At 43.4% G+C, this 18,324-nt stretch overlaps 1 protein-coding gene across 2 annotated transcripts in view; it reads right to left on the bottom strand.

The window, feature by feature from the left end:
- The window catches only part of LOC147885741 (callose synthase 9-like), a 273,087-nt gene that overhangs the window by 104,449 nt on the left and 150,314 nt on the right, over positions 1-18,324 (bottom strand). For both annotated transcript variants that reach the window (XM_087396032.1, XM_087396031.1), the window contains exons 28-30: positions 16,100-16,197; positions 15,337-15,427; positions 8,607-8,767 (exon numbers count right to left, since the gene is read on the bottom strand). In XM_087396032.1, the coding sequence (XP_087252158.1) occupies positions 8,607-8,767; positions 15,337-15,427; positions 16,100-16,197 (350 nt within the window). The remainder of the gene's footprint in view (positions 1-8,606; positions 8,768-15,336; positions 15,428-16,099; positions 16,198-18,324) is intronic.

The following is an 18,324-nucleotide window of genomic DNA, read 5'->3' as shown; positions in this document are numbered from 1 at the left end:
TGCCAAGCTAGACATTGTCTTCAAATCAATGATCACAGGAAACTAGCTAAATGGGAGACTACAGCAAGACAAAGAGCTTTTACAGATAAAGGCTGCTCTTCCAAACACTTTTTTAAAAGCTTGCACCAGAAGAGATTAAAAACAAACATTTGCAGGGTGCTTCTGCCTAATGGTTCATGGACTACATCACGGCCACAGCTTGCTTTTGTTTGTGTACATCATTTCTTTCAGCAATTTGGTTATGCATATCCTCCCTCGTAGCAAGTTTTGTCTGCAAGAAACTTACTTTTATAGCATGTTTCTCCTATTGTTTCCACTACTCAAGCTTTGGAATTGGAGGAACCCTTTACTGAGAGGGAATTGTCAGATGCAATCAAATCCTTTGGTAGATGGAAATCTCCAGGATGGGATGGTCTTACAGTTGAGTTTTTTCTAGAATATTGGCCTCTTTTGAAGCATACATTGCTGCATATGGTGAATTCTGCTTGGCAAAATCAGAAAATGCCAGACACATGGAAGAGAGGTCTTGTTGAACTCCTTCCAAAAAAGGGAATTTGTGAATCTTTGGCTGATTGGAGACCTATCACGCTTATGCCAGTCATTTACAAAGTTACTACCAAAATGATTGTTGATCAGCTAAAAGGTTATTTACATGATGGGTTGCATCCTGCGCAATATGGTTTTGTTCCTCCTAGGCATATCATAGATAACATTGCTAATGCTTATGTTGGAATCGAAAATGCCAAATATATGCAACAAGATGTTTTGCTCTTGCAAGTTAATATTGCCACAGCTTTTGATACCGTTAAGTGGGACTTTATTTCATTCACTATGCAGGCCTCGGAATTTGGCACAAAAATGCAGCAAGTTATCAATTGGCTATATCAAGATAGTAAAGCTACCTGCATACTTTCCGGGGATATTTCTACAACCTGGACTCTTGGTTGTTCTGTTTGACAAGGATGTCCTCTCAGTGCTTTAATTTTGCCATAGCCACTCATCCAATGCTTCAATATATGGACCACCTCTTGGACACTGGCTTGTTGCACGGATTGGAAATTCCTGGCAGTTACTCGCGCATAGACATATTTCTCCGGCAGCTTGGCACAGATGTCTACATTCTGCTGAATCTGTGCTTCACATCTTTTGGCACTGTCCACACACTTTTGATTTCCTCGCTCTCATCCGACAGGGGCTTCGAGCGAGATTTCCTACTGTTACATTTGGCAGGTTCTTCAGGTTGTTTGGTTTTCATCCAACTAGACATGGTTTTGATTTGTTTTTTGTTTGGGTGCACTACTGGGCACTGTGGACTCTATGGATGGACAAAAATCATAGAGTTTTTGGTGATTCTACTTTTCCATCTTTTCTTTTCTTCAAACGATATCTGCAGCAATCATTCTATGATTGCTTTCAGACTCATTTGATTGATCATGATGTATATATAGCTTATACTGAGATTTTCAGTTAAGTAGTAGTTACTCCACTTTTGAAGTAACTATGAATGTAATTATTTACAGCAATAAAATATTTCTTCTCACAAAAAAGAAATGTGTGTGTGTGTGTGTGTGTGTGTGTGTGTGTGTGGACGGCCCGGAATTGTGAAGTCTTTGGTGACCCGATTTCTCTTTGTTCGCTTTTTTCAAGCATTCTTTGCAACAATCCATTTTTGGTTGTTTGCAAGCACGCTGCATAGATCATGATGTGTATTTGGCCTATACAAAGATTTTCAGCTGATGTATTTTCTAGCACCTCGCTTTGAGGAGGCTACTCTTGTGATGTGATTTCACTATATTAAAAAAAGTGTGGGTGTGTGTGTGTGTGTGTGTGTGTGTGTGTGTGTGTGTGAGAGCGCACAGTGTGTGTGGTGTGCAATACGATGGAGAGCTCTGGAGGCCCTGCAGCCCTGGTCGACCCTCCGTCCCCCTCTTTTTCTATTCCGTCATTCTCTGCTCACCTCCCATTCCCATCCGTACCGTCCATACAGCTTCCTACTCCCTTCTCGTGCCCGTTTGTACAGTCCCAATCCTGTTCTATTCAATTGCGCCCTTCATCTAGTCTCCTCGCGCAGTCCGTACACGTTGCTGCCTCTCCTGCACCCTCCGTACAGCCCTCGGGACTGAGTCCTACAGCCTTTGGCCTGCAGCAGCTTTCCACTCTGCCTTTTCCTTCTACAAACCCTATCGTACGGCCATCCGTACAGGCTATACGGCCATCATCTGTCCCTCCGCCTCTTCTGCCTTCCATTCTGATGTTGCAACCCTCGATGTCATGTTCCTCCTCCCTTCCTGCTGCTTCAACACCTGTTTCCTTTGTTTTTTCTACCTCAACCCCTCCTCTTTTTGCCTCTACTCCGACTACTCGTGTTTTTCTTTGGCGGAAGCATGGTGGTGTGTTTGCCTCGCCTTAAGTCAAATCGGCAAAGCTGAATGTTTCTCATGGTCCTTCTTCTTCTCTCCAATTGGATCTTCTTCGCCAATTGTGCTCTGCCTCTGTCACAGAAGCTCCTTTATCGGGTTCCCCACTTGTTTGTTCCTTGGATTCTGCCCTTTTGCTCTCCAATCTTCGTCATTACTCGAATGCTTCAGCTATTTCAGCCAATACCGCCTTTAGAACTTCAAGACAGGCTTCAAGATTGGACTCTTCTTCCTTTATACTCGTCCATCCGTCCTTTGAAGCTGTCTCATATCACAGTCTCTTCTTCATATAAAGTTCTGCTATCACCACCTTGGGTCTCAGACAAGGCCAATCAGATTTGGGCTTTACAGTCAAATGGTGGAGAAAAAGATTAAATCAGATTTGGCACTCCAAGGTTCCACTACCCCAACAGGTCTTTCTATGGCGTGTTCTATTGGGGGTTGTTCCGTCTGGATAGCTTTTATCATGCATACGTATTGCTCCAGCTATCTGTCATTGGTGTTTAGCTCCAAGGGAATCAATATCTCATATCTTTTGGCATTGTCCCGAGACACATAACTTCTTGGGCAATCCTTTTGCACAAATTGAGAATGTCATTTTCTCAGGCTTCTTTTGGCAAGCTTTTCTAGTTGTTTGGGATCTCTCCTAGATGGCCGGCTTTTGAGTTGTTCTTTACCTGGGTTCGCTACTGGGCACCCGGACTCTCTAGAAAGCTAGAAACCACAGAGCCTTGGAGATCCAGTTTTTTCTCCTTTGTCGTTCTTTGCAGCAATCTCTTTTCGATTGTCTGCAAACTCACTGCATAGATCAAGATGTATATTTGTCCTAAATGGACATTTTCGCTTGATGTAATATTTCAGCTTACCAGTTTTTTTCTGGATAGCTATCTTGAAATATAAAGCACTCAAAGTTTTCACTATAAAAAAAAAGAGTGTGTGTGTGTGTGTGTGTGTGATCAGTGTGGTGTGTGGTGTGGTGTGAGGTGAGAGAGAGTGGAGGAGAGGAGAGATTTCGACCTGCTTCAACCCCCTTCTAGTCTACAAGCTGTACCTTCTCGCAACCCCTTTTCAGCTTCCTTACTTGTCCGTACACCTTCCGTACAACCTGTAAGGAACCCCTTTTGACCTCCATGCCTGTCCGTACAGCCTGCACTGAACCCTACATTGGTGCGGACTGTTGCTGCTGGTCTCTGCTGTACCTGCGCGCCTTGGGAAGAGCATCCATCGTCAGTTTCGACTTCACACCTGCTGTTGCATATCGTTTTGGGTCTCCCTTCACTCCTTTTGCTGTTTTTGTTGCTGATTTTCTTGTCTTTCATATCCTTGCTGCTTTGCCCTTTCTCTATTGTGATCTGGGTTGATTTTGGGGTAGGTTTTCGCCTCTTTTGTGAACTTGTCTTTCTCTTCTCTAAATCCTTAGCTATTTCTTCTATCTCCTTCTCCTTGGAAATACACTATTTCCCTTCTCTTTGAGGGCTGTTTCTTTCGGGACTGTTTTTTCTCTTTTATCGTTTTATAGGTTCCCCCTTTTTGGGTTCCATCCTCTTCAGAGGACATGGCTGAATACTCCTATGAAAAACTTTTCAAAAGGATCGCTCGACTCAATGCAAAAATCAAAAGCAGGATGAGTGTCAGCATGACCCCGTGCATGATTCTGTTGAACCACAACTCGTGTATGATGTCATGCACGAAGGATTTGCAGACACCAGGAAAGAGTGGAAAGACTATGTTCCATCGGTTGGTCTCATGGTTGAAGTGGATGAAATTGTGGACCCAGTTAGAGAATTATGCCAAAAATTGATGGGATATCTCAAGGTGTATGCCTCAGGCACACCTTGGTTTCTATGTGTGAGTGCTAGAGGCACAGTTAGGTGCCCACAAGCACAGTTAGGTGGTGGAAAGCCACATAGGATGATTGAGAAAATCTAGGAGCAGATTGAGGAGATGATTGTGGAGCTCTGAAGTCATCAGTTATATCAGTGAGCATGTATGAGGTGCCTACTTAAGGACCTCACTCTTCTTCATTCCATAATGCAAGTATTCTGAGTTTGTGTCCACTCTTTGCTTTCCTTTCAGTTTACCAACATGGTATCAGAGCCCTTTGATCCCCCTTGAGCCCATTTCTGCCACATCATCTTCTTCTTCTTCTTCTTCATCTTCACCATTTCTCCTCTTTCTTCCCAAATCTTGCTAAAGCTTGTTCTCCCTCAGTTCTCCACCATTCTCCAAGCCCTTCCTGCTGGAGATACCCCTTGTTTGGGCGAACTTCCACCTGCAAGCAATTGAAAAAAAAACGTCTCTGTTGGCTGCCATTCTCCAAACAGCGCATTTTTTCGCCATTCTTCTATTGCACAATACTCCATGCCTGCTGCGCCATTGCTTGAGCCCTCTTAGGAGTAGATGGGCGACCTCAAGACGAAGATTTTGAGTCATTTTTCAGCTCATTTGGTTCAGTAACGAAGGAGAAATCGTCAAAACTCAGGTTCAGCCTGCAGCAAGTCCCCCAGGCAATAGCGCGCGCCATTTCGTCCAACCTCTGTGCTGGATCCTCTCTGGTATATGAGCTTTCTTTTGCTTCAGAAAGCCCTCTTTTCCTTGCTTTGAAGAGTGAGATACAAGCCCTCCACGTTCAGCCTTTTGGTTTTGACAGTTTTGACAAGTTTTTGAAGATGATGCTACATAAAATGCTACTCTAGCACTTCTGAGTTTTTGAAACTTTCAATAACATCAGTACAAGTGTGGCTTCAGTTTTGCTTTGAATTGCTATACCTGGTTTTGATTGAAAAGCTTTCATTTTAGCCACCTCTGTGAAGCATGTAAGTGAAAGCATCATTAATTGAAATTTTGTCACAAGACTTTACTACATTAAATGCTTATATTTTGAAGCATTTCAGTTGTTATTCTAAGCCCTGTAAGAGAGAAGACACTGCCCAATACCTGGGTTAGACCCTCTCATGGCTTGCTTATGCAAAATATGTGAAAAGCCAAAACATAAAGCAATGTCTTGTTATGCTACAAAGGATGAAAATGCCAACCTGACTTCCTTGTTGAAGATTGCCAAAACAATGGTTGCCAAAAAGGAAGTAACTACAAAGCCAGAGATCTACCCTCTCATGGCACCTTCATTTGACTCCAAGTACAAGAAAAATATGAAGTTCAGATATCTAAGATATGCTTCTCTACACAACTATGGAGATGACAAGAAAATTGTTCTCTTGAAGGATATGATTTTCAGATCCACTTGTTCTATCATAGTACCATCTTATAAGGCACTAGACACTGCCCAGGTGGTAAGACCTTGCCTTGACATGGATATTTTGCCTCCACAAGATGAGGCATCCCATGAAGATTATGCATTTTAAATCATCTCTATGTATGCTCCAGATCTCTCTTTTTATGTCAAGGTACTCAGCCTGGATAGTCCTCCAAAATGAATGAAATAAATTATTGTGTTTTGTGTGTTTTGTAAACACCTCTGGTCACCTTATGATGTAGGCCATGTGTATGTTTTGCTCCATGGTACCTCCTGCAGACATTGTGTGCATGTACATGCAGGGGAGATAACCATTGGAAGGTCTTTTTGTATCCCTTTTGTTTACCTTACACCCAAGGGAACCCTTGCTAGCATGAGAACCTAGCCATAGATTTATCCTTGACCACCATGAGATGGCATGAGAAACTATGAGACTAGATGTATCCTTGACATAGCCTGAGGCATTCCCTTGAGGGGGGGTTTGATGGGATATCTCAAGGTGTATGCCTCAGGCACACCTTGGTTTCTATGTGTGAGTGCTAGAGGCACAGTTAGGTGCCCACAAGCACAGTTAGGTGGTGGAAAGCCACATAGGATGATTGAGAGAATCTAGGAGCAGATTGAGGAGATGATTGTGGAGCTCTGAAGTCATCAATGATGTCAGTGAGAATGTATGAGGTGCCTACTTAAGGACCTCACTCTTCTTCATTCCATAATGCAAGTATTCTGAGTTTGTGTCCACTCTTTGCTTTCCTTTCAGTTTACCAACAAAAATGCAATCATTTTATTTTTCCCAGGTCGGATGCCACCTGCTACAGAGGTAAGCAACTGGTTGACCTGAACACTAGCTGGCTCATTTGTTCGCAAGGTACACTATGCAGCCAAAGGCTTTTTTGAGGTCATTATCGTAGATGAGATTCGCAAGCAAATGCTTTTGGAACACTCGCCACTCTTTTTAGCGCAACAAATGGTGCACGTTTTGCCATGGTCCCCCACAAGGGATTATCAGGCTCTGATTCGACATCGATGCCCCGTCTGCGTTGAAGTTGTAGACTTCCCGCAATGCATGGCTTCACTCTTGCCTAAAATTGCAGCAACTTTAGGCAAAGTGGTTTGCCCATCGCGGCCTAACGGCAACTCTAATCAATCTTGCATTCTCTGGGATACTGATAATCCCACACCGGAGTCTTATTCAATCACGGTGATGTTGACATGGGAAGTGCTTTTCTTCTGGTTATTTGGTTTTCATCCCGCCAGACGGGGTTTTAATTTATTTTTTGTTTGGGTGCGCTACTGGGCACTTTGGACTCGATGGATGGATAGAAATCATAGAGTCTATGGTGATCCTACTTTTTCATCTTTCGTTTTTTTCAAACAATCTCTGAGGCAATCGTTTTATGACTACTTTCAGACTCTTTTGATTGATCATGATCTCTATATGGCTTATACTGAGATTTTCGGATGAGTAGTAGTTACTCCGCTTTTGGAGTCACTATGAATGTAATTATTTCACAGCAATAAAATATTTCTTCTCACAAAAAAAGTGTGTGTGTGTGTGTGGCGAGACAAGAACCACCGAGTCTTTCGAAAGCATACTTCTTCTATGTTCTACTAGTTCCGAATGTCACTCAAGCAATCCTTTTATTGGTGCATGTCTGTCTGGCAAATAGATTACGAGGAAGGTTTCTGAGCTTCTATTTGCTGATCTCCACTTTGGGGACAGCTTCTTATAACATACATATACATTGATTTCACCAAAACAAAAAGTGTGCGCGTGTTTATGTGTGTTGATTAAAGCAGTGGGATCTTTCTTGGCCTCCATGTGCATTGCTTCTTCAACTTGCCCCACGTGCTCTCATGCAAGAGAGATGGTCTTGCATCTCTTATCGATTTCTCCTTTAGCACGATACTTTTCTTTCCGATGGATGACAAGGCTTTGAGCTTGTTTTCCATCCACTTCCTCTGGAAAGAAGCTTTGGTTGTTTGGAAGATATACTTCTATCTCAAAGTATGATCATTTCTTCTCCTAGTGGTTGTCGTATCGTGCTCGTACCATTCGACTATATGAGCACTCTTCAGTGACTGTCTTCCATATTTTCGAGCTTCTTTGCTTCGGTCTCTACAGGATGCTCATTCCTTTGGAGACCTTCCTCAAGCCCAGTTGGAAGTTTTTTATTACTGTTTTTAGTTGTGAGTAGCAATTGTTCCACTATGGGACAGCTATGAATCTAAATGCTTTCTTAATGCAAAATGTCTTCTACTCAAAAAAAAAGGTGTGTGGTGATTAAGCATGCTTTATGACAATTAGGATGCTTTGCGACAATCATTTTATGAGAGTCAACATGCATGGGATATTATCCTGCCTTTTTGTCACATAATGACTTCTTCTGATGCTTGTAGTTGGTTGTCTCTTCCTTTGGAACTGTTCTTCGTAATATAATGCAAAATGGATTTCACCCCCCAAAAAAAGTGTGCCCCTCACCCTGCGCCCCCCCCCCCCAAACCACACACACAAACACATCTAAAACATTTAAAGAAAACCCTGAGACGTTTCACAATGACACATCTGTCATGTGATTTGTATTTGTCTTTAATGCATGGCATATTTGATTTATAAGGCTCTGCGAGACTAGAGAGAGGAAACCATAGATAAAATAAGCATGGACACTTGACATATGTCAAATGTGCAGCTATATAGAGCTGAAAATTGAACCCTCAAGGATTTCAAAAATTATAAAGACCAAGTTATAACATCATGCTACATTTATAAGGCGAAAAGAAAAGGTTTAGGGTAAGTTTTAAAAAACAAACATGCATGTTTCAGCCGTTTGAATGAAGCATTTCATGCATGAAACAAGTTTCCAAGTTTCAATGGGTCTCACATGTGTTTCAATGTGACTGGTATCTGCATGATAAGTAAGAAAAATGAAGCAAACCTGAACGATTTCATTGACCGAACAGGTTTAGGTTCAGGCATGTTCATGAACAAGGAATTAGCAAAGAACTGCAGACGACGACGAGCTTCCAAATTTCTAGGAACACTTGCAGCAGACTCCTTTATTGTTAAAAGCTGGTATAGTCTTCGTATCTGGTTCCTCTGTTGAAAACCAAAAATTACAGGGGTAACTTCAAGTTGAAATGCCCAACCACAACCTAAAAACAGACAAATCAAAACTTGCACCCAAACCCATTTGCAATTGTGACGAGCATCTAACGTAGAGAATCCTATGCAAAATAATTAACAATACTGAAGACAGTGCTAAGTTATGGCAACTCATCACAATCCAGATAAGAAGAAGTTCTCACAAACAAGCACAAGATCCCATGTTACCGGTTGCATCAGCTAATTGCATGTCCTATTTTGCCTCGCTTCCACAAACCATAAGGGGATCCTACATTCCCCCCAAGGTAATCTGTGTCGGCTAAAATCAATCTTAACTCCCCCTACTGTACAACATCTTCAGGCATCATCATCTCACTGGTGTGTTTGGTCCACTAAAATGGCGTCACTAAAAACAGTAATTGACTGAACCTTGTCACAATAGGGCTCGTTTTAGGGACATCCTCAGTCATCATCAGGATGTTACCTGGTGCTGAGTTTAGAGTTGTAAACAGCTTGCATCTTAGATTCATCAGGCTAGCAACATAGCTTTCAAACGATTGTCTCACAGATTCTAGGTAAAATGCATGAATGTAACTTTCTAACACTTATCTCCTTAAAGAACCACTAAATCATATCTGTAGGTCATACCAAAGACAAGGCGTGACAAGACAGGATGGACTATTGTAGTATTGTATTCCAAATTTATCGCCTGATAAACTAATTCTATAGACAAATTTATTAACTGGAAGCAATTTTATTGACTTGCCCAGGGAATCGATCCTATACCGTGCTGCAGATTTCCACATGCAAAAGTCGTACAAAGGGAGTGCTGACCTTAACACAAAGCGTTTGGCTTCACTCTCTATTGCAGGCTGCTGAATTGTGGCATCAATCTCAAGTACACTGAATAGCTGTGATGAGCACCCTATTTGAAACAAACGTCTTGGGGACTGCTCTGGCTGGTTCATATAGAATAATTGGGGCCTTTCCAAACAAGGATCACTTTACCGTGTGTTAGATCACAAGAGTGTGCCTATATAACTCTTCACACTAGCCCTTCTCTCACATCACCAAACATTTATCGGATATGTCCCTATTTTGAGCATACAACTAGCTTCATGTCCACCAACCGCATGCTTTTCACGATTAGCCAATTAGTATTTTGGGTATCGACCCTTACTTGGGCTCCTCAAGAGTTGTGTGATCTGTAGCTCTATATCTAGACTCATGTCTCCCCCAAGATCTTTTGTGTCCAACCAGTCTTCTGACTATTGGTTCTTACTTATCTTTGTATTTCAGTAGACCCCAGACTCAGCCCTAAAACCAAACCGAAAGGGCATCTTTCACCTCCTGATAGTCACAACAGGATTGAAACCACCGTTATCACCATAACCATTACAGACCAGCAATGATGAAGCATCCACTCACTTTGTTAGCATTCACAAACACATGAGCATCCATTTAGACCCCGATATACATGTACACTCTCATACTTAGAAATGTCTACACACGAAAAAATGCATGACCATCCATTAGTGTAACATGACCACAAAAGAGAGCTCTCTCTGATTCACCACCCAGCCTCGATTCCTAGAGTGCCCCTTCTTACATCCGTACGTGAAATGTGTCCCAAGTTCCCTCTCCTCTCTTCCTTTTGTGGAGCCTCTCTCTAGAAATCTCCCCTCAACCCAGTGCTTGCCACTTGGAGCCCACCTGAGTGCCACATGTCCATAAAGGACCTTAGTATCTTTTTGCCCTATAGGCCTTAACATTGCACTCCCCATTCTTGCCTAGGCCTAGGATAGTTCCTAGTCCCAGACCCTCTAGGGTCCCATCAACCAAGCACTGTCGAGCCCTCTGGTTTCCTGCTTCACCATAACCACACCAGACGATTCCGGAATTATGGCTGACATAACATTCTCTTCCCCTTAAGAATGGTTTACATCCTCGAAAACAAAAATGGGAAAGCTCCTCTGGAGATTGCTTACCCTTTCCCATGTTGAACTCTCTTCAGGTCTATCTTTCCACTTAACCAGACATTCTTGCCATATTGTGTGTCGCGTTCTTTTTCCTTGTCTATCTAAAATTCTTTCTGGTTCATGTGGTAAAGATGCAGGTTCAATGAGTTCAACTAGGACTTCATTTCCAATGAGATTATCATCATCTCCTAACTTTCTTTTTAGCCTACTAACATGAAAAACTGGATGTACTCTACATCCCTCAAGTAAGGCTAATTTGTAAGCAAGTTCTCCAATCCTCTGAAGTATTGTGAATGGCCCACAATACCTAGGAGACAACTTCAGACATTTACCTGTCTTTAGAGATTCTGAAGATTCAGGTACCTTAAGGTAGACTTTCTCATTTACTTCAAAATCCAACTTTCTACGATAGGGGTTTGCATAACTTCGTGCTCTATCATGAGCTCTTCTTATTCTATCTTTAGCTAACTTCAGCATTAGATCCATATCTTCAAGAAAGTCTTTGGCCACTTGAACCTTCTCTTTTTTGAGTCCCACTGTCATTGGGGCTCTTGGTTAAAATCCATGAGAGAATAGCAAGCTATGTGCCCTACACAGCAACTGCAGCTTGTCTCCCGAAATGGCTGTGAGTATGAGCTCGTGTTACGAGGCTGGGCTCGCAGACTCAGGGAGACTAAGTCTTGAGCGCTGCGCGGACTGATCAATTAATAGAACTTGCTGTCGCGCCGATTCGCAGGCTGCTACAATAGCCAGTTTGACGACGAATCACGATATTCTAAAGCATCACTGATAGCCTTAGTGAGGCGGCTGCGCAGCGCAGCGCAAATATTGTTATTTGCAATATGCTTCAAGGCTCAAGCCCAAGGTTGGGACTCGGGAGTTGGGAGCTTCAACGTTACATGACCTTGAATTCACATTCCTGAAAGGCTACAGCAGCCAGCTTTTATTGACGCTCTCCACTCAACGTTCCTGAATCCTGACCGCCACGATCCGCGTGAAAATTGAAGTCATTAAAACCAACTCAGTCTCCCCGAACCCCTGAATTCTCTCCACTGTCTGCAGTCTCGACGAGTCGGCGTATATGAAACTTCAAGTCTTCAACACCAAGTCTTCATCATGGCTTTGATACCAATGTAACATGACCACAAAAGAGGGCTCTCTCTAATTCACCACCCAGCCTCGATTCCTAGAGTGCTCCTTCTTAAATCCGTACGTGAACTCTGTCCCGAGTTCCCTCTCCTCTCTTCCTTTTGTGAAGCCTGTGAGCCTCTCTCTAGAAACCTCCCCTGAACCCAGTGCTTGCCACTTGGAGCCCACCTGAGTGCCACATGTCCATAAAGGACCATAGTATCTTTCTGCCCTTAGGCCTTAACATTCCACTCCCCATTCTTGCCTAGGCCTATGATACTTCCTAGTCCCCGACCCTCTAGGCTCCCATCAACCAAGCATTGTCGAGCCCTCTGGTTTCCCGCTTCACCATAACCACATCAGACGATTCCGGGATTATGGCTGACATAACAATTAGACAAGGAACTTCTAACTACCGAACTGGGATTCAAATATTAATGTGTTTCATTGCCAAGATGCAAGCAGGGGTGAAGAGGGAGAGAGCAGTCTGACACAAACTGTAGTTTTTCCATCGCAAGCTCTCACCAAAAACTGTACATTGCATCTCCCGAATTTAGGCAGCGTGGTCCCCTTTTCTGCACGCCTTCTCGAGAGAAATCCCCAATCTTCTAGATACCTCCTTCATTTACAAATGGCCTTGTCCCATTTTAAAAACTAACTGCTCTTCCCCCCCAATGGAAACATGTCCACACATAACACGTTTAATGACCCATTTGACATGAAACAAGTCTCATTCAGAAGCCTCTACTGCGACATCCTACCCACCTCTGGACTCCCTAGCAGAGGTTGGTTTAAAAAGACCTTGGCACTGCCCCTCCAACAGTGTTACTAAAACCCACAAACCACCCCAAAAAGTCATGAAATAATTTTCACATAGCACTGCTTTTCCATCAGAACCCTAGACATGAAAGGCAGATCAGCCACAAATGAATGTGAGAAAATGGAGAGTGAGAGAGAGCAAGAGAGTGAGAGCTGGAGAGCTGAAAGCTCAAAGCTGAGTTGCAATAGAAGAGTGTGAAGTGTACAACTCAATGAGTGAGAGATAAGGTTTTGTCCTAGTGACAAAACCTTAGTAGTCACTAACCATAGTTAGTGAACTAACTGCGCTTAGGGGAAAAAACCTCTTAAAGAGGGAAAAGTGCCCCTAACTAGCTGAATTATATCTATAATTCTAACACCCCCCTGCAGTGCCAATGTCATGTACAAGGCTGATCAATCACCAAACGGATATAAGTTCAGGGCACTGCGAAAGGCCTCAAACTTTTCACGTGGTAGTGCTTTGGTGAAAATATCTGCAACGTTGTCATGTGTGGACACAAAGATCATACTGATCTCTCCTGCATGCAACTTCTCTCTGACGTAGTGATAGTGAACCTCAATGTGCTTCGTGCGAGCATGAAACACTGGATTCTTTGCCACTGCAATGGCACTCTGACTATCAGTGAGAATTGGAGAAGGACCCTCCAAAGACAGATGAAGATCAGAAAATAGACGTCGCAGCCAGATACATTCAATTGTTGCTGTGAAAGCTGCCCTGTACTCAGCTTCACATGATGAGGTAGCCACTGTAGATTGTTTCTTGCTCTAGCAACCAGCCTTGACTTATATCTGTCAATGGAGCCATCTGACTTCCGTTTGACCTTGAAAACCCATCATGTGCCAATGACATGTTTACCCGGTGGCAAGTCTACAACATTCCAAGTCTGATTTTTTGCAATGGACTGCAACTCATCGTGCATGGCATTCACCCAATGCACATTGTCCTTTGCCTCTTCGAATGTGGCAAGCTCCTTCTCATCAAGAAGAGTACCTGCATATGCTGATTCCACTGAATTAGCACCTTCCATGTGCCTTGCTGCACTACAAGTCCTGCCAGGTAACGGAGCATCAATTTTACTCTCCCTGAGAGTCTGTAACAGCCAGTTTGGGACTGTTTTTGCTGCATGTATGTCTGCAATTTCTTGCTGCACCACCTGTTCCACTGCCTGTGGAGGGGCCAAGACGTCCTGTGGCAGAACTAAAGCATCTGGAGGTGGCTGTAAATTCTGATTTGCATCAGAAAAATCAGCGGGGGAACCCAAGGCAATGGGTAGCAACCCCTCAAAGACATCCTCTAAAGAAGAAGGCATTTGAAATTCAGCCTGAGTGTGAGCTGAATTTTCAGCAAATATCACATCTCTACTGAGCAATTTCAGCAGAAAGCCCCAAATTTCAGACCAAATCTGCAATGTTTGCTTCAAGTGTAGCTCCGAAACTACAAAATGATTGCAATGTCTGCAACAAACAAAATGCCCCAAATGTACTCCCAAAAAAACTGAGCCAAACAATGGCTGTCTACAAAATGTGCCTGCCAAAGATCACCTGCGAGTTTCTCCTGTACGAAATCAGAGGACTACCTGCTGTACAGAAGCAGGACCAGTACGGAAGTACGGATGACAGTACGGAGAACGTACGTGCTGGTACGGACGATGACTACGAGCGGTACGGCTGGTAGCAGCGAGCTGTTCGTACAGATACGGAACCGTACGACGAACCGTACAGTCTGACGACGAACTGTACGGACGTGATGTATGACGACCTGTGCGTTGCAGATCTGTATGGCGTGTACGGTACGAATTCCGTACAATCGTACGGACTGTACGGGCGAGGTGTACTAGCGAAGCATGGGTTGTAGCTGGAGCTCAACGGGGAAGAAGTAGGGAGCTGGATCAAATGCTCTGATACTAAATGTGAGAAATTTGAGAGTGAGAGAGAGCAAGAGAGTGAGAGCTGGAGAGCTAAAAGCTGAAAGTTATGTTTCAATAGAAGAGTGTGAAGTGTACAACTCAATGAGTGAGAGATAAGGTTTTGTCCTAGTGACAAAACCTTAGTAGTCACTAACCATAGTTAGTGAACTAATTGCGGTTAGGGGGAAAAACCTCTTAAAGAGGGAAAAGTGCCCCTAACTAGCTTATTAAATTACATTGGTCACTGCTGAATTATATCTATAATTCTAACAATGAATCCTATCATGTATCGGGAACAGTAATCGGAAAAAAACCCATAGTCTCTCCATCCAAGCAACAGGTTCATGTAAAGACAAGGTTATTTCATTCTACTCTGTCCCCAACAAGCCGCTCCAATCCAACATCCTTAGAACATGTAGCTATAAGGCAACACACCGTTGAAATCGCAAGGATTATCACAACATGAGCAGGTCACAACTTGGATACAAACCTCACAACATGAAATTGTGTTCTTAAACTGTAACACCACATTGCTAAAAGAATAAAACACAACAACAAAAATCAAGTATCCTTTATTGTGACTCGCACATCACATCCAACGGAAGCATAGTTTACATGACATTCATATTACAATATGTGCAAACAGATACCGACCATGAATTCCAACAGCTTTAGATAACAAAACCCAGATAAAAGACCATCACAATGCAAGTCTAAAATATCAACCTACATCTTCCTGTGATGAAGGCCACTTCAACACCGAAAAAAGGTGCCCTTCCTTCCGTGCTTGTGCAATACCACCCAACTCCTCGTACTCCCTCCTGAAGACACAAGTGTAGAGATTCATTACCTCAGGCATCATCAATATCCTATGCACCGCATCTCAATTACAAATCTCCAAAGGCAATCAATGAACGGCATAGTTTTCCAAACAAAGCACTAGTATAATATGATCCATTTACGCAACAAATCTGCAGGACCACCTGTAAAACTTGCAAGACAACATGCAAAAGCTGCATACAACCCAGTTTATCACACTGCACTTGCTAAACAAACCACCCCGGCACTATACTTTGCGATACCTTGGGAGAACACACACAAAAAGGCAGATCATATGAGTGTGATGTCACTGCACTGCATAGGCACCCAGAAGACAGATAACATTAACAGAAGACAAATCACATTACACATGCAGCACAGACCAGGTTTTACACACCAGCTGGATGTCCATAGCGCAGATATAAAATTCCATGGAACACCAAATCTTTCCTACATTGCACTCTCAGAACCACCACACGAAGTCATCTGAGAAAACAGCAAGCAATCTTAATCCCACAAAACCAGTAAGGTTATTGCCTAGAGTTAACAACCTGTCTGCACACTTTTATATGCCAAATTCCAGGACCGAACAAAGTAACTCCTTACAATCTCAGTAACAATTATGGGAACCACGAATGCATAGAAAACCCTATCTTTAAAATACGTGCACAAACCTTAAATTAGAAGACATTATGTCATGGGTAACTACATCATAGAAATCCAGCATAGCTTTCACAGCTCCCCTTGCTCGGTCAACGTTTTCCTCATGGGCCTGAAAAATCCAGAATCATTAAGCTTCAGATCAACTTAACATGCCATCAATAGTCGCATTGTCCGTGGTTGAAGCATGACAAGATAGCAAGCAATCACAAACCCATGGGTCTGCTTTGAGAAGCATTCCCATGAGCACACTGTAAAGCAGCAAACAATCCATTATTTCAGCTTGCTGCAAACTAATCAGTCATCATATAGCTTGTAATTATATATTGAAATTAAAACGATACATATACATATAAGAATAACAAAAATATGTAATTACATATCTTTCCAGAATGTTGCGTGAAGGCCAGAAAGTTGCAGAGACGTGTATATACCTAGATGAATCCAGGAACAATCCCAAACTCATCCTCTAAAAACACAACATAGTGCAGTTTCAATCTCACAATATTCACTCCTAAGATTGAAAACCATAAACTCCATCACACATAGCAAGGACTAGCTACTATGACATCCCCACTGACGTCATCAGCGCCCAACAGTGGGTTTACACCATAGTATAAAAATATACTCACACACATACAAATCCACACACCCACACATACTTGAGCATCAATTTATACAAAGTCTTCGTACTGAGGTGAAGGGCAGACTCAGCCATGACGAAGGCTAGCACTAAAGGAGAAGGCCAATCAAAAAGTAGTCCAAAATCTCTTCATTCAAGCTACAACTGCTTGTGAAGTCTAAATGATTTCATTTTACTCTCTCCCAAACGAGCATCTAAATCTAGCTAATAGGGCAACACACCATTTAAGATAGAAAGAATTATCGCAATACCAGCAGGCCGCAACTTGGACGAAAACTTCACAAGGTGAAATTTGCATGTCCGCTAATACGGTAGAAGCATACACCTAGATGAATCCAGGAACAATCCCAAACTCATCCTCTAGAAACACAACATAGTGCATTTTCAATCTCACGATAGTCACTCATAAGATTGAAAACCATAAACTCCATCACGCATAGCAGGGACTAGCTACTATGACATCCCCACTGACGTCATGAGCACCCAACAATGTAGTACATTAAAAAACCCAAGATGCAAGATCTCTTAGGCTGCCTCTTGTTAGGTTAAATACACAGTAGACTAACATCTAAAGACAAGACAACATGAACGCTAGGGTTTACTGACTGGGCAGTACACATGCCTCTCTCTCTCTCTGAACTGCAGTCCACACCCTGCTCCCTCTTTGATAGTCGTCCCCTTGCCTCGATTAAGAAGAGGCAGTAGACAGGGCTCAGTAGGCTGGCTGCGCCATCACTCCTCAAGCCCTCACCAGTTGCTCCTTTCCTCCTTAAGCTCGCCTCTACTCCTCCCGCCCTCAATAGTTGCTCCTTCCCCGCCCGCCTCTACTCCTCCATCTCCCACCCACCTCGGCTCTCTGCCTCCCGCCTCTTCTCCTCCGCCTTCAACCTCTGCTCCTCCCGCTTACCACCTCTACTTGACCGCCTCAGCTCCTCCGCCTCCCTCCTGCTCTGCCTGCCTCTACCTTGCCGCACTACTCACTGCAGCTCCTTCGCCCCTACTCCGCCTCTGTCCCCGCCCACTTAGCTCTTGCCCGTCTGCCTCTGCTCTTGCTCTACCTCTGCTCCTCCGCTTGCTGCTGCCCCCCGAGCAGCTCCTCCATCTGCGGCAACTCCCCCTTCCTCCACCTCTTGCTCTGACTCTCCGCCCACCTACGGTCCCCCCATATCCGCTCCACCTCCTCCCACCTCCACTTTTCCTATCCACCCTTGCCCTTCCCTCCTACCCGCTGTTCGCCCATCCTCCTCCGCATCCTGTTTCCACACGAACCTCTTCCGTCTCTGATGACAGTTTTCATTCAGACAATGGGGGGGCTGGTCATGCCCCCACACTAGGACCTAAAAAAATAAAGTGGGAAAACATACAAGATAACAAGATTCACGTCTCGAAATGGTAAAAGGGGAGAAAGACAAAGACAAAATCAAGAAAGAGGACAAAAACCAGCGAAAACAATTAAAGCTCGAGGATATGAATAAGCATCTCAACCGAAGTGGACTCGGAGTGGATAGCAAAGCAATTCATAAGATGGGATATGCCTCATCTTCAGCCTCAACCATGGCCTCATCTGCAGCCATATCTCCTCCAACCACTCCTTCA

This window comes from Dipteris shenzhenensis, chromosome 25 (genome assembly GCF_047967505.1).
Source record: "Dipteris shenzhenensis isolate YYH24624 ecotype China chromosome 25, Dip_SZ_1.0, whole genome shotgun sequence".
Lineage (NCBI taxonomy): Eukaryota > Viridiplantae > Streptophyta > Polypodiopsida > Gleicheniales > Dipteridaceae > Dipteris > Dipteris shenzhenensis.
Note: the sequence above shows the minus strand (reverse complement) of the source record. Positions and strands in the feature narration are given on the sequence as shown.